General features: G+C 44.2%; 1 protein-coding gene across 1 annotated transcript in view; it reads right to left on the reverse strand.

The window, feature by feature from the left end:
* The window catches only part of DNAI1 (dynein axonemal intermediate chain 1), a gene marked incomplete at both ends in the record, with an annotated part of 64,668 nt that overhangs the window by 35,270 nt on the left and 11,964 nt on the right, over positions 1-17,434 (reverse strand). The window contains 6 exons of the mRNA XM_080940357.1: positions 702-821; positions 1,048-1,158; positions 1,361-1,495; positions 6,142-6,222; positions 6,399-6,497; positions 7,768-7,800. Coding sequence (XP_080796483.1) covers positions 702-821; positions 1,048-1,158; positions 1,361-1,495; positions 6,142-6,222; positions 6,399-6,497; positions 7,768-7,800 — 579 coding nt within the window. The remainder of the gene's footprint in view (positions 1-701; positions 822-1,047; positions 1,159-1,360; positions 1,496-6,141; positions 6,223-6,398; positions 6,498-7,767; positions 7,801-17,434) is intronic.

The following is a 17,434-nucleotide window of genomic DNA, read 5'->3' on the forward strand; positions in this document are numbered from 1 at the left end:
GCCTCCTTCAGTAGCCTAAGCCTAAGTAGCCTTGGAGAGCAAGGACAGCAAAGATTGAGTAATCCAGTTTTTGATAAAGAAAAGATCCAGACTGCAAGAAACCAACCTGTCACCAATCTCCAGACACAGAGCATAGAGGCCAGCCTTCCACAAGCACTGGGGCTAACATCCCTTAAAGAGAAGACTTCTCCCCAGTAATGGGGTTTCTGCATCCAGCAGTGTAAGTTGCTTCCTCCCCATTATGCATCACCCCAATTATCCACCATAAGCCTAAGGACGGCGCAGGGTGATCAGATGCTGCTCTTCATCAGATACACTGCTGTGGAAAACTCATGTGAGCACACCACGCCTAAACTCTGCCAGGCTCGTTCAGCCTGGTTCTCAGGATCCTTCAGAGTTAGGAAATGTTCTAGCTTTTCCACGCTTGTCTACCACAGAGGTTGTCGACTTCAGTTGTATTGTTCCAACACTCCCCATGTCCTGGCACACTTCAGTCTTAATTTCCACTCCCTCTTCCAAGTCTAGCCCAACTTTCAGTTCTCAGTGGAGTCTGGGGAATCTAGCCGCCCTCTCACTGACTGGATGATGTTCCGGAACTCTAGTTCACATACAGTCACACACACTTCAGTTCTGCCAGGCTCAGGCCCGTGTCCACACCTTGGCACTGTATAACAGAGTTTCAGAGTAAAGGTGGGAGTTACCCGGACGGGGTTGTTGAAGGTCTGGGATGCTCTCTCACTGAAGTTAAACTGGTTCGTGAGTTTTCGTTCCTTGGGCTGCACAGGTGCCATCAGTTCCTCTTCAGTCGCCTTTTCAGTTGTCTGGAAAGAAACATCAGAAGGGCCAGCGCTTAACTGTGGGAGGGAGACGGTGTGCAGTCGGGACTAGGGGAAGGAAGCCGTGACCTGGTAACATGGAACGGCTGTGAGGGTGCTGCCAGAAACACTACGTATGTAGCCTCTACTTCCCTCTTCCCCCCAGGTCACCTCTCAGGCCTCCACCCACAGCTTATCTGAATAGCAGGACGAAGAGCTGCGTCGTGCTCACCTCCGCTGCAGCAGGTATGTCTGTTTGGCTCCCAGCTTCTGCTTCTCCTTCTTTGGGTTCTTCCTCTTCTTCAATGACTTCTGCATCTGAAGTCACCACCTTGACAGACTCCTGTGAACCTTGACAGGATATTGTGGATGAGTTCAAGGTCCAAGCTCAGTCACTGTCTTTCAGACTCTGTCCCTTGGGCTCTCCCTGACCTGGGTTAGTTCCCAGGCCTGTCCAGGACAGCTTGCTGTTGGACATCATGGAAGTAGAGGAACAACCCCTCCTCAGAGAGCCAGGCTTGGGCTGCAGCCTTAGACTGGCCCACAATCCTACCTGCCACCAGCTCATCACGGTAGTGCTGTCGACGGCCTTCATCTGAGTCTTTGGGTATCAGGTTCCCCACCTGGCTGAAGTGAACTGCCATTTGGTTCACAAAACCAATAAGTTTATATGTGCCTTCCTGAAAAGAGAGAGCCTAAATCAGACTGGCAATCCCAGTGAGGGCTGGTGTCAGAATGTAGCCTTCCTTAATTCTCTAAGCAGTGATCCTCGACCTTCCTAACACTTCGACCCTTTGTTGTAGTCACCCCCAAACATAAAATTAATTTTGATACTTCATAACTGCAACATTGCTACTGTTATGAGTTCTAATGTAAACGTGTTCTCCAGTGGTCTCAGGCAATCCTGTGCAAGGGTCCATTGACCCCAAAGGGGTCAAGACCCACAGGTTGAGAACTGCTGCTCTAAAGCCCCCAGTTCACCTTTATTAAAGAAATTATAATTCCTAATCCTTTGTTAACAACATTTTTTTTACTGTTTCTGCTTTAAAAAGAAAAGACAAACAAATATAATTTCTTAAAAGCTCTCATCAAAGACTTTTTTAAAAAAATCAATTTATTTTTTGCAATCGAGTCACACTACATAGCCTGCACTGGCCTGGCATGCCCTGTGTGGGCCAGGCTAGCCTCAAACCCAGAGAGCTGCCTGGCTCTGCCTCTCAAGCACTGGAGAGTAAAGGCGTGAACTACCATTGCCCAGCCTCACAGACTTACTTTTTAAATATCCTCTACGTCCAGCCGGAAGCAGCCGACATTTACAGATCACTAGTTCAGGAGTCTTGTCTCCTACATCCATACCAAGGAATTCCAGTCCACCTGCCTCGCCACAGACCTTGGGCAGGTCAGACATAATCATCCAACACACGTGGCATGGCCTCGCCACCATGCCACTCTAGTGGATGTCAGAGGGAACAGAACATCAGAGACAACTAAATCTCTAGTGTCCCGACTTCTCTCCAAGAGGACCACAGGGGTCCAGAAAAGTTTAGCGTTGGCACTTGTCCAGGTCACGTAGCAGATGAGAGGCAGGGATGGGCTTCAAGCCCAGGAAACCGTATTTATTCATTTAACAAATAACTTTTGAGCAGCTACAACGTGCCAACTATTTTCTAGGTGCCTAGGACATAAAGCTGAGCAAGAACAGACATGGCTCCTGCTTTCCCAGAGCCTGTGGTCTGGAGTCCCTGTGGACACCACCTTGTTGATTAGCCTCCGAGCAACCACAAAAATGGTGTTGGAGACCAGAGGCCCCCTTTCTTCTTTTAGAACAGTTCTATTCAATCATTTTGCATCATGTGGAAGATAAGTGTATCTGTATGGAATTCTGAGATTTAAAAAATCAAAGCCATACCAGAGGAGACCATCCCACAGCCTATTTCTAGAGCAGCTCCTCATGGCCTGAGAGGGCTGGGAAGTTCACTATCACAATACACAGTCGATTGGAAATCTCTGCCTTTGAAAGCCACTATGAAGCCATTTCTCTGAGTAGCTCAGATAGATGGGGGATGGAGAAGTGTGGTGGGTCAGAGCGTGGTGTTCAGTGGCAGAACTGGCTTCAGTTTCCTAGCTTGCTCCTTATTATCGTCCTGACCTTATCATTACCCTCCAGGCCCTAGTTTCTTCTATCAAATAAAAGAATGATATCCAGTTTGCAAAATAGTGTAAGTATTGACAATAATGAAAGCAATCCATTAACACATGCCTAACACATAATCAGTATCAATGCTCAATAAGACAGTAATTAAAAGTATGATAGAGATTCCTATGAAAATGAATGACCCATGCAGTTTTTGTTAAGATGTCACCCCCATCCTGTCCTCAACATCTGCCTGGGAACTTGCTCTTCAATTCAGGGATGAAATTCAGATTCGTCAGCACATTGAGAAACTAAAACTGGGCCTTCCAGGACCAGTGAGATAGTCAGGCTGTGGAGACACTGGAAGCATAAGCAAGATTTCCTGGGAGGCAGCCGGCAGTTCACCCAAAGGAAGAGCAAGAGAAGAGCGTGGAGACGGGAAGGTAACCCTGGCCTGTAGTATTCTTGCCACAGCCAGCCCACCAAGTCCAGAGGCCGTCTTCCTAATGTTGAGACAGGAAGTTATGCCACCACCGTCTACCATGACATCAGGGAGTGAAAGGCAGCTCCCCTCCAACCTCTGTAAGTTGTCCAAGGGAAGCCATTAGCAAAACTCTTGATTAGCATCTTTTGAGAAACATCAGGGTTTGTTTCAGCCACTCTGTGGAGGGCTAACTACACAATCTGAATACAAAGCAGTGTGGTCGTGAGATTTTTCACAAAGACACACACAGATGTTCAAAGCAGCATTACTGAGAATTGCCCAAAGAACAAACAATCCAAATGTTCATCAATTGATGGACAGATAAAGGAAATGCTGCATATTCATAGCATGAAGTATTATTTGGCAATAAGAAGACATGAGGTATTGACATATGCTATAACATGGGAGAATTGGAAATATGGAGAATGAGAGAAGCCAGTCACACAAGACTACAAAGTTAGCATCCGTCGCCAGACATGACCTGAATAGGCAAATCTATATAAAAAAATAATAACTGCTTCTGGGGCTAGAGGAGTTGGAGGGCTAAGTAGTAACAGTTTGAGGAATGGCGCTTCCTGTGGGGAAAGTAAAGTGCTCTAAATCTGGCATGGGGCACACCTATAATCCTAGCACTCAGGAGCAAAGGCAGGAGGATCAGGAGTTCAAGGTCATACTCAGCTACACAGTGAACTCAAAGTCATCTCGAGTTACATGAGATTTTCTATGAAACCATGAGGACCAGAGTCTGAAAAAGTATTGTGTTGAGAGTTGTATAATCTGTGACTAAGAGCATTCATTTTAAATTTTAAGTGTGTGGATTTGGGGCATGTAAACTGTAACCCCACAAATGCATCTTTAAAAGGAGTGGAACATTGCAAGCATGGCAACATACATGGTGAGCCCAGAACAACCCGAGGATCCTGGGTTCTAGGTCAGCTTGGGCTATATGGGGAGACCCTGTCTCAAAAATTAAACAAACAAAAAGCTGTCCCTGGGAAGAAGGACAAGGGACAAAGGAACGTTACTTTCCACCATTTAAAAATATTTGTGTGTGTGTGTGTGTGTGTGTGTGTGTCCACGATGTGTTTTGTTTGTTTTCAGAGACAGGGTCTGCATGTGGCTGTATCCTAGGCTGGCCTCAGGGTCTCAGTGACCTGCCTTCTGTCCCCCTCTCAAGTGCTGCCTCACAAGTGTTAGCCACTATGCCTGGCAGAGAATTGTTTAAAGAAGCAACATGACCTTGCTTAGGAGTCAGACAAACTAGTTCAAATCTCACCTCTAACACAGGCTATGTGACATTTGCCATTCGTTTTATGTAAATTAATCAGAATCTAACAAAGAATAGTTTCTTTTCAAATAGTTTCTATATCAAAGAAACATGAGGGTTGTCTGTGATATTCTGTGTAGAAATAGCTCACACAGAAACACTGGCACACAGTAGGAATGGAACAACAACAACAAAAAGCCCCAAAGTGAAACAGGAAACAGGCATGATTTCCACTTTTGCTCCAAAGTACTCTGGAATTCTCTTCAGTCTTCTCAGGAGATAACCCTGTGTGGTGTAAGACAACATTGTCTTTGATAAACTTGCTGCAGATGTGTCTACTAAGAACTTGCTTACACCATGGTTCCTAAGGGATGGCCCTGGGACTCACCTACCTGCCTACCACATCCAGAGACTCTTTACCCAGAGCCCGCCAGAATTCCTCTGGGATGGTAAGACCCTGTGTGGATGTGAGGCCAACATCTCTTTCAGAGAGGACTCTGTACTCTACCCATGTGTCTGGCTGGAGAAAAAGCTAAGCTTCTAAAGATCTAACAGCTTGTATTGGTAGAAAACTTGCTCTATGTGGCTGGAGAGATGGCTCAGTGGTTAAAAGCATTGACTGATTTTTCAGAGGTCCTGAGTTCAAATCCCAGCAATCACATGGTGGCTCACAACCATCTGTAATGAGATCTGACGCCCTCTTCTGGTGTGTCTGAAGACAGCTACAGTGTTCTTATATATAATAAATACATAAATCTTTTAAAATGTGCTCTATGTATCGAAAGAACATTTTTCTAATCAAATGATTCAATATTCTTGGATACAAAAATGTACTGGGGATGTGAAACAACAGAAGCTTGGGATGTAGCTCAGTGGTAGAGCGCTTGACCAGTGTGTGCAAAGCTCTGGGTTTAGTGGACTCAGTCCTCAGCCCCACAAGAGAAAAACTCCTCCTCAGGATACTGAAGGCTTTGTAATCAGCAAAACTTCTAGGGAGACTCACTAAGAAATTTCAAAAGGGCTTGGGAAAGGGCAGAGAGGATGGGGAGGGGCCACTTCAAGATTGACAGCCTCAGTTTGATCCTGGCTCGACGGGGTGACAGGGTGGAAAGAGAAGCAATTCTGGAAAGTTGTCCTCTGACCTCTGATGTTCACACACTCGCTAACCCTGACTCCTCCTCTCCTCTCTTTCTTGTACATGTGAGCCCTCTCTGTCTGTCTCTCTCCCTACACACACCCCTACACACACACCCCTACATATACACACCAAATAAAATGTTCTAAAATGTCTCTGGAACCCTCCTCCTAAAACCCCAGATTTCTGGCCAAGGGCCTCAGTTTACAAGTGACCACTTGTAAACATCCAGGAGCTTTTACAATATGCTCAGCCAGCGCTGCTTCAGACAGACACCAAGGCCCTGCCCAGGAAGGGATGACTTACTCTGAAGCTGTACCTGACAATATTCTGGGGTGCATGTGGGTTGTTGGCTGTCAGGATCCGAGTGAACTCCTCCTTTAACTCCTGAGGGAAAGAAACAGCAACAGTGTCATGCAGGAAGCCCACACTCCCTTCCATCATTGCCGAGACTGAGGACCCCAGGCACCTGTAAGCTCTGTGTAGGCTTCTAATTGGCACAACAGAAGAACCCTCTGTGAAGCAGGAGAAAGAAGAGCAGGGATAGGAGGTTGCTCACTCACCGCGTCAGTCAGCTCCAGCTGGTCAGGGGGTCGCACAGTGGTTTTGGATTGGGCCCATTCATCAGGTCCTTCTCCCACATCAGTTCCTGAATCTTCATCCTGAACAAAAACCACAACAGGGTCAGGAGTGCTGATCTTCTTGGACAAGCTCCTGATGCTGCAGGAACCCCTTATTCCCTAGGCCTCCCTGAAGTCAAGTTCTATCTTTGAATACAAAGTGTCCAAAGATAGACCACTCATGGAAGACTCTAAAAGACCTGTTGATGCCAGGGTTCTCGGTGCCTGAAGATCATAGCCACCCCTATCCTGGGAATAGGGCCCACCTTAAACACCGTGGTAGACCTTTGTCTGAAGCAAGGCATCACAAGAACCGGCCTCTTCCTATTGCACACCACAAAGCTTAGAAGCTCAGGTCCATAATTAGCTGCCAAGGCTTTATGCACAGTGTTTAGGCAGCCAGAGGCCGAGCTGTTCACTAACCACTGCTCTCCAAATTTGCATTTGGCCTTCCAATCTGCCCCAGCAAGATTAGCTTTTGAAAAAAAAAACGACTTGTAAAACAAATACTGTCTCGTACTTTGTTCCTTTAGGCCAAAGATAGTCAAGGATTGAAGTTCTGCATTGCTTGACAGAGTTAAATACCTTGCCAAAATGGCCACGAGGTGTTTGATGTGTTCATCTTTACTAACAGTCAAAGACATTCAGAACAAAGCAATACTATTTCTTCCATAATAAAACTAGAACACAACAAGATTATTCAGTGAGAAAGATAGGCTTCCGGGAATGGGCACAGCCTTTCTAAAGAGTAATGTGAAAATATCTACCCAAGCCTCATAACTGTTTATATTCTTGGACTCAACTTTTATATGCAGTAATTTACAAGAAGAAAGTAATCAAAGACATGCCCAGAGAGATATGGGTATGTGACTGCCCGCCAGAAGGTTGGTCACAATATGGAAAAGAACAAATGTCCATGAGTTTCCTCTGAAGGGAGGCATGGTGGAACACATTATGGTACGGCCTTAAGGGACATATAGTTAAGTATTATGCAATAATTTCAAATGATATAATAAAGTGTATTAGCAATGAAAGGTACTCTAAATATTTATATGAAAAACAGGTCATAAAATATAACTGTTTTATTACATTTAAAATAAATATATACTTTTGTACATATATAAAAATATTTGGGAAGACAAAATAGCGCATGTTAAATGAAAGGTCATCCTGGGGTAGTAGCTTAGGTGTAAGTTTAAGGTTGTGCTAGCTTGTTCAAATCTTCTAAAAATGCAGATGAAATATTTTTTGTAGGAAAAAAAAAAACTGCCATTAGCTGTCTTGTGGGGTGACAGGGAGTTTCAGCACTTACTCGTTTCCTGGCTCCTCTGGTCACACTGACACTCTACAGAGAAAATAAAAACAGGTGAGTCATAAGAGAAACAATGGGGAACAACATGAATTATGCCAAAGGGAAGCTCCACCCAAGGACTTTGCAGCACTGGGCTTTGGGCTCTCTCAACTCTCTGAAACCATTCTGGGGCCACCACAACTCATCTATGATGAGCAGCCCAGAAAACTTAGCACTGGGAATGTCTTACTTGTCACTTGTTCAACAAATATTTTAAAATATATAAGATCTGAGGATGCAGCTTTGCTGGTACAGTGCTGAATGCTATGCATGAAACCCCAGATTCACCTCCTAATACCACCTCAACCCAGTTGGTGGGCCGGAGAGGTGCCTCAGTGGGTAAAGACATTTGTTTATAAGCCTGGTGACGTGAGTATAATCCCTGGAACCCACAGGATAGAAGGAGAGAAGAGTCTTCTGAAACTTGTCCTCTGACTTCCATACAAGTGTTGTGGCGTGTGTGTGTGTGTGTGTGTGTGTGTGTGTGTGTGTGTGTGTGTGTAGATGTTTATTTGGTTGGAATGTTACTATACCCCCAATACCTGGAATACTCAGACACTGAATTTGAAAAATCGAAGCAGATAAGTTACAGAATAAATTAAGGATTTTCATCAACAACATTGATGAGAATAAGCTTGGGCAAACATTTCCTCTCTAGGCTTCAGTCTCCTTGTTGAAAGGTAGAGAATGGAACATGATAACCTCTAATTCTAAATGTTAGCACATTCAGGTGATGGAGTGGTGGTAGTGGAGAGATGAACCACTGATTGCTCTTCTAGAGAACCTGGGTTTGATTCCCAGTACCCACAATGGAGACTTGCAGCCATCTGAAAGTCTAGTTCCAGGAGAATCTAGCACCTCTTCTGACCTCTGAGGATACCATGCTCACACATGGTACACAGACATGCATGCAGACAAAATACCCACAGACAACCACATTAAAAAATTTAAATATCATATTCCCAAGAGCATAAAGTTTGAATGTCTTCCCAAAGTTCACATATTGTGGGCCTGGTCCCCAGGTTGGGTACGGGAAACCAATAGGATCTTTATGAGATGTCCTGTTGGGAAGCCCTTGGGATACTGGGGACATGCCTTTAGAAAGATTCAAGTAGTGTTATAACCTGGAACTTTGTAGTTCTCAGAGAGAATGTTTATAAAAGGAGCAATTCCTGTGACCCCCCTTCTCCCTTTGCTTCTGACTCAAGATGTTTACCTTCCCTCCTGCAACAGCTCTGCCACAGGGTTCTCACATCAGCAGATCTGATGCAGAAGCCATGTTCCAAGTCTCTCCACAACAATGAACTAAAATGAACCTCTATTGTAGCCAGCCAGTGATGGGGCAATGCCTTTAATCCTAGCACTTGGGAGGCAGAAAGAGGCAGGCGGATCTCTGAGTAGAGGCCAGCCTGGTATACAGTGAGGTTCAGGACAGCTGGGTTTTACACAGAGAAACCCCCGTCTTGAAACAAAGTAAACACCACACTACCACCACCGCCACCACCACCAACAACAACAGCAACAACAACAACAACAACACCTCTTTTCTTCAAATAGTGCCGCCAGTATTTGTTACAGGACAGAAACTGTCTAATATAAGCAACATGCCCAAGTCAACTTGACAAGCGTTTGTGGAACATTCATTTATTCATTGTTCACTACCCTAAAAGTGGGTAAACTGACAAAGAAAAAGAGGTTCCTGTCCAGGTTTACTTAAAAGTCCATGGAGAACAGGAGGATGGTATCAATGTCTGTCCCTCATTCACTCACTTAGTGTAAGAAAGCTAGCTTAGTGTGCTTTCGGAAGTCAGAAGACAGCATAGGAAACCCTGACCTGGAGTTACAGTTGGGTTACTCCATATGGGTGATGGGAACCAAATTCCTGTCCTCCTGAAGAGTGGCAAGGACTCTTAACCACTGAGACAGCTTTCCAGCCTGAAACTTTTTAAAGGAGAAAACATTAGATAAGAAAAGAGCAATGGCCCAAAGTAAAATGTTTCATCAAACCAAGATCTAACACGTGAGACAGAAGTGGTGGAGCAAGCAGCTCACAGTTCTTATCACAACAGGGTTCTTGAGAAAGGCTTTCATGGTGAGAGAGGGTGGTGGGAAAAAGGCACATCTCACCCTGGGCTGTGACTCTGGTTGGGAGGGCAGGCAGCAGAATTCAATTCCAGCAAGGTTGTCAAGGTTTCTAGAGATAGGATCTCTGAAGCTAGGTCCTGTGAGTTAACCCTAGCCCCAACCAAACCACCAGCCTTAAGTAGAAACAAGACCCAGGCACCACTGCCCTGTGGATGTGTAGTCAGTCACTGCTGCCCTGGAAGTGTCTGTAAAACATTTATCTGGCAATGAAAGAACTGACAAGGCACTTTGAGTGTGATTGCTTTTGGCAGTTGGAAATATTTCAATTAACACACTATAAAAGCCACACTATAATAAATGCAAAACAGGCCAATGAAATCAGCTACAGCCTTGTCTTCCCAACCATGGCAAAGGAGATTGAATGTCAAGCTGCCACTCTGGGCCCTTGGTCTTTCAGAAGGAGACGCCTGAGACAGACAAGCCTGAATTCCTGAAAAGCTTTTGATGGTTGCTTCCAGAAGCCATCAAACCACAGAAGAAGAAAGCCCAGACTCCTTTCCTGGGCCTCTGGACTTCATCTGCCTGCCCCCACATCTCCATCACAGCCCCTCCTACCCTACTACAGCAGGACTTTGAGGTGCAATGTCTCAAGGCCATTCTTGGCTCCCAGCCTGATCTGGGCTTTCCCCCTCTCCATATTTGTTTTTATTGTTTTTTCTGCCAGGAACATCAACTCTTCTTACCTGCTCTGACAGCTCTGCCTCATCAAAACCCACTCACCTAGCCTCTGCTCCAGCTAACCCTCTCCTACTTCCCCTCCCTCCCCCTCCTCTTCCCTCCTTCACTCCAAGCAGGCTCCCTCCTGCTTTCTATTACTACACAAGAACTGGTTGTTGTGAGATTAAGGTCCAAATTAGGCTTCAATTAGACACTCTATTGTTTCTTTTGGTTTACAAACGGAGACAGCTCTATGAGAAAAATCATAAGACCAAGTACAAATGGGAGGTGGCTTAGAAATTCCAGCATAAGAGGCTTACTACTTTTCCATTGTTGATCCAAGACCTTCTTCCCTTGAGCAGGCTACTCTGTATGGTCAACTGAAGCTCTACATCGTGAGACAGGAAGAAGCCTACCCAACTCACTGTGGCAAGGAACAGAACTCTGGTGTTAGTGCTAAGTCAGATTTCTCAGCCTGAGCGCCTTCACAGTTGAACCTTCTGTTCTTATTGCCTAACTACATTTGGTTTTCCTGACTCTAGTTTCTCTCCCCTCTGGTTATATCACCAACACCATTTTAAACTAGTGGGCATTTGCTTTGGGAATAGTCATTCACTAATCGATTTGTGTATGTTACTGCATTTAATATTTCTAATCATCTGCTTTACAGATGAGGAAATTAAGATTTAGAGAGACAGAGAGCAACTCATCCCAAATGAACAGAATTTAAGACCATACTTTTAGTCACTATAGTCTTTCTAAAATGTAAATCTGATCATGTCACTCCCCTGATTTAAAGTCTCCAAGAACTCCCCACTCTTTAGGAGAGGAAGCTCAAGCCTTCTGCCATGGCTGCATCTCCTTCCTTCCTGTAGTCATACTCAGTCACTCAGAGGACTGTCAAGTATAAGCAGAGAGCCACGTAAACAGGTATTCTGGGCCTGTTTGTCTGAAGGTCAGACACACCAAACCTTTGTATCTGGAGTTTAGGAATGTTCCCTGCAGCCTTCCCTAAGAGAGGCTGCTCAGATAAAATGACTTCTGTCCTGGAGGAGTATCGTCCTGCAGGAGACTCTCCTGTAAAAAGTATGGTGTTCCTTGCATCTGGGACAACAGTGACTTTGATTACATTCCTATCCAAGCATTTTTTGTCAACAAGAAAAACAATGCAGTGTTGTCTTGAAGTCTGAAATACATTTAATAATTTCTATAAAAAAAAAAGTCTCTCTTTCTCCATGTTATGTGCCCCATTTCCTGAGTCTGTTCTACACCAAGCATCTTTCTCCTTTACCTCAACACCGCCAACCGTGAAGGCTGGCCACAGTTGACACCCTTTTGTCAGTGCAGGCTCCCTGGTTAAGATGCTGCCTTTCAGCAGGTAGGGTGGCCCATGCCTTTGATCCCAGCTTTAGAGAGGCAGAGGGAGGTGATCTCTGTGATTTCCAAGCCAACCTGGTCTACAGGGTGAGCTCCAGAAATCCTGGGCTATATAAAGACCCTGCCTCAAAGCAAGCAACAAACAAACAAAGATGCAGCATGCCGCCAGCTTTGTCCTCAGGCACGGTAGTGCATTACCTGAACTGAACAGCTCAGCACACATCTGCCTGATCTCTAGTTTAGGATCATTCCTAGACAGGTCTTCCAGAGGACCTGAGTTCAATCCCTAGCATCTGTGTTAGGTAGTTTACAACTGTCTGAGACTCCAGATCCAGAGGCATCCAATGGATCTGTGTGGCAATCCCTGTAAGCATCTGTATCCACATGCAAGTACACATCTACATGTAATTAATGATAATGAACATTTAAAAGTATATGTCTTAGCTTCATATAGCTTCCAGTACTGTCCCTCCAGTTCAGCCTTCATTGTAGCCCCAGCATGGCCTAGGATACTTTAGGAAGCCAGAGAACAGTTTCCAGAATTGTGGACAGGAACTGAGAGAGAACAAGACAGCTGATGAGACCTCCTCATCATAGCAGCAATGAGGCAAAAGATCTGTTCACTTGGCACAATGCAAAAACGGGAGAGGAGTGGGGACAGGCGGGTAGAAGCCAGCTGACTACATCCTCATCCGTAGCTGGTTAGTGAGAATTCACTGGGCAAGCACTTGGCACTGCTCCTCGGGGGCTTCCCTACAAAGCAGGTAAAACGATTCTCATTTTAAAGACAAGGCTCCTGAGAAAAGTTCACATAAATGATGTTCACAGTGGTGCAAGGATACATTGAAAACAAACTTCCTAGTCATCTTAAGTGATGATTATTATCACCACCTACTGTGCGTTTACCAGCCCTGAGAATTAATTTGTTTTCAGACTGTTTTAGTGCAGTATAAGTAGCCTAGGTGTTCCTGGGCATGATTTAGGGCAAAGAAGTTAATTTAAAATGTTGCTGTTGTTGCTGTTTAGCTTTTTGAGTCCGGGTTCCTCTGTGTAGCCCTGGATATCATAGAACTGCTCTTTAGACCAGGCTAGCCTTAAAGTCAGAGATCTGCCTGCCTCTGCCTCTCAAATGCTGGAATTAAAAATTAAAGGAGTCAGTTACCACTGCACACCCAGAAATTTAAACATTCTTAAGTCTTCAGAAGTGAAAATAAGTGGTAAAAAAAAAGTAAAAATAAAGTAAAACAAAAGTTAAAAATACAAAAGGAGTAAAAGCACAAGGCTGTGATCTTTACACTCAGGAGGCAGAGGCAGCCGGACTCTCTGAGTCCCAGGTCAACCTGGTCTGTACAGTGAGTTCCTGACCCAAAAGAACTGGAGGAGGGGGAGGAGGGGGGGAGGAGGGGGAGGAGGGGGGGAGGAGGGGGAGGAAAAAGAAGAAGAAGAACAACAACGTAAGCCATTCCTTATCATTTTTAAAATGGGGGTGCAATTAGATGCAGCCATGGAGACCAAGTGTGGACTCTAAAGTCAACCTTAGCTTGAGTGTTCACTGTGTTGCAGGCTAATCCCATGCAGCCTGCCTGAAATGGTGGTTGGCAGCAACACGCTAGTGTGTGGGACCTGCTCTGCCTGGAACCGCCAAGCTGAGTCTGGATGGGCCTTTGCCTACTAGGAAGCACCCACTCCGGGAATGGCAATCTTCAACAGCTCAGGTGTCACTGCAGAACTCAGTACTGCCCCATGATTGTTCTTGGAAAGAGGGGCTCTTCATAGCATGCACACCCACAGATACTGTTTCCTCTTTCCTAGGGCCCCAGGGACTGTGTTTACCATTCTAGTTGTCTTGGTCCTTATTTTAAAACTCACTAACAGGTTTCCATTAAGCTAAATTGAAACTAAATACCTCACCAGCTTGCAGCTTCAGTTTCTAAAAAAGTAGAAGCTCTCAGTCCCAAAGGAATGGCAATTCACCAACACATCCTTATCCAGCCACAATGAGTGCACTTTAAATCCCAGAGCTAAGTTCGAACGGAAGGCACACAGTAAGTGTTTAATGAGAGGCCTTGAATCTTGGAACTGTGCTATGCAGGGTAACAATCACCGTCACACACTGTTCCGAGGGAATGAATTGATGCGGATGTTCTGAGGGTAAAATTGGTAATAAATGCCAAGATGTAAAGTGCGTCTGTCCCAGGGCTGGGAAGGCAGCTGAGCGCTGAGGCGCACGGGCTGCTCTTCCAGAGGACCGGTGTTCAATTCCCAGCACCCACATGGTGCTCATCTCTGTCTGTAACTCCATCTCAAGGGGGTCCTGTGCCCTCTTCTGGCCTCCACAGGCACCAGGCATGCAAGTATTGCATGCAAACAAAGCATCCATATGCATAAAATTAAATTTAAAATATTTGGAATTCATACACCCTCAGTTCAGTAAACCCATTTGAGTTTTTCTCATAGAAACTTTATGCCTTCTGCTTCTTGAAAACTGGGTACTTTGTAAGTCAAATGTATTTGCAGCATTATTACAATACTGCTAAATATTCATCAAGAAGCACCTAGTGAAATATAGTGAAGCAAGTTGGGGCTGGGGCTATAGTTCAATCCATAGTGTTTGCTGTGCAAGAAGGTGGATCTAAACTAAATGCCCAGAATTCACATTACAAGACAGGGCATGGTAGTGCATGTTTGTGGTCTTTTACTAGAGTAGTAGAGACAGCAGGTACCCTGAAATAGCCTAATGTGTGAGCCCTTGATTGACTATACATATATACCAGGGCTAGAAAGATGGCTCAGCCACTAAAGGCTGGACTCATAACCAAAAAGATGAGTTCAGTTCCCACCACCCACAGCCGTCTCTCATCCCAGCACTCAGGCAGATCTTGTGTTCAAGGCCAGGGGCAACCAGGGCTACACAGAGAGACCCTGTTTCAAACAACAACCAAAACAAAACGTAAGGTTGCCCTAAGAAACAACAGCTAACCTTGACACTAGCTTCTGCTTGCATGCACACATCTACAAAACATACATACAGCAAAGTTCAGCAATTCAATGGGATAGTGTGATTATCATTTCAGAACACGGTGGTGGTACTTCACAAGGCACTGAGTTTTTTTTAAAGATGTATTTATTACCTTTATTGTATGTTTATGAGTTCTATGGCTGTGTGTGTGTGTGTGTGTGTGTGTGTGTGTGTGTGTGTGTGCTCTGTATGTGCCTGTTGCTTGTGGAAGCCAGAAAACAGTGCTGGATCCCCCAGAACTGGAGTTATGGATGGTTCTGAGCTGTCACATGGTTGCTGTGAGCAGAGCCCAGGTCCTCTGCAAGAGCAGCCAGTGTTCTTAACTGCTGAGCCATCTCTCCAGCTTCAACAATGTCCTACATTTAAATGTTTTTCTTAAATTTTTTTTGGTGGTGGTAGGGGAGATGTGCTTTCCCATATCTGACTAGTATTCCTGAGAATTGTTAACAGTAAATTTTAACTATTAATACACATACTAGGGGTCTGGAGAGATGGTTCCATGGTTAAGAGCACTGACTGCTCTTCCAGAGGTCCTGAGTTCAATTCCCAGCAACCACATGGTGGCTCACAACCATCTGTAATGGGATCCGATGCCCTCTTCTGGTGTGTCTGAAGACACAGACCATGTACTCACATATATACAATAAATAAATCTTTAAAAAATACACATACTAAAGGTAAACTATGAGGTAATACACACTAGTCAGCTCAACTTAATTATTCTAAATATGTGCACTTAAAATATATTGTATGTGTCCAGACATTGTAGCGTAATTCCAGAACTTGGGAGGCAGAGGCAGGTGGATCTCTGAGTTCAAGGCATCAGGGGCATATGGGAAGAAGGGGTGGCAGTGAGGACACCAGGGAGGGAAAGGCAATGAGGAAGAAGGTGAGAGAGAGAAACAACCAAGACAATTCTGTTTGAAAGATGCTATAATGAAACCTAATTATTTGTATGCTAATAAAAATATAAAAATAAAGTGAAACTTTATAATTCTTGAGCAAACAAAACAAGTTCCAGGGGCTAAGTGTGAAGTTTAGCTCAGCCCTGAGCCTGATCCCCAGAATAGGAGAAAGAATAGGAGAGTAGGTAAGAAAGAAAAAAGAATTGAGAAAGAAGGAAAAAGAAATACAGGAATGGAAGTCCATCTTTTCCTTCAAGTGTTTGTATCTGTGGGGCCAGAGACATAGCTCAGAGGATAAAGGATCTGCCAGTTATCCTCTGACTTCCTCATGGAAACTCTCCTGTATGCACAATAAAGAAATAAAAATGAATAACATGAATGGATGGATGAATGGAGAAAAGCAGACAGATCTCTAGATCTGGCTTCCTGGCTCTGCCAGAACTGATGGAAGAACAAGACAGCACACGCAGAATACTATTCAGAGCCCAGGAAGCAGAGATGTGGGCTTTACAGCTGCTATTATCACACCACAGTGTGCGGTGCAAGGCACCAGGCTCCCTCTGAGGGCACATGGTGAATAATTGACGATCGTGTTGTCCTGGCCAAGCAGCATCTGTCAGAAAATAGCCTGCAAATCTCAGGGTGTCACAGGGAGGAAAATGATTTGTATTATATAGCATCTTTCAATTTGTCACACAATTTTGAGTGCACAATCCAACTTGACCCTTATAACAGTCTTTAGTGGATGGATGTTGTATTTGTCAATATTTTTTCTGAACCTAGAGATGCCACCATATAAATTTTCTCCTTTATTCTGTTAATGTCAAGAAAGACTTTGATTTTCTTTAAATGTTGAGATGGCTTGAGTTCTTGAACATTCTTGAGACAAACCACACTTGGTCTAATATGCTAGTCTTCTGATATATTGCTGGAACAGATTTAATAATATTTTGTCCATTTTTTGCATTGATGTTTCTGAAGAATCAGTTTGTAATTTTCTTCTCATATAATAGCTTTGTTTCAGGCTTGTGCTACATCATATTCTGTTTTTAAAAGGATGCCATGTAAGACTGGGGTTTTGCCTTTCTTTTTTTCTTAGTACTATTTTGTTCACAACAGGATCCTTCTACATTGTCTGTGCTGGACCTGAACTTAGGTCTCCCTCCTCAGCTCTCTGGGTGACTGGAGTTCATGCGCCAAGCGTGGAAAGGCTCAAGTTCTTAGTTCCTAAGCATTTACATCTATAGTTTCTTTTGGGGGCAGTTTTAAATCATGAATTCAGTTTCTTTAATAAATAGAGGTATTTTCCATTTCTTCTTATATCAGTTGAGGTGAACTGTATTTTTCAAGAAGTTTGTCTGTCTCATATAGATTGATAAATTGATTGCATAAAGTTATTAATACTATCTTCTGCTCTCTATCTTTAGGGCCTGATAATGACTACTCTTTTTAAAACACTGATAAATCTTGATATTGTTTTTTTTAAAGATCAGTGTTATAGAGCTCAGTCGCAACAGATATATCT

The sequence above is a fragment of the Micromys minutus genome (assembly GCF_963924665.1).
Source record: "Micromys minutus genome assembly, chromosome: 28".
NCBI lineage: Eukaryota > Metazoa > Chordata > Mammalia > Rodentia > Muridae > Micromys > Micromys minutus.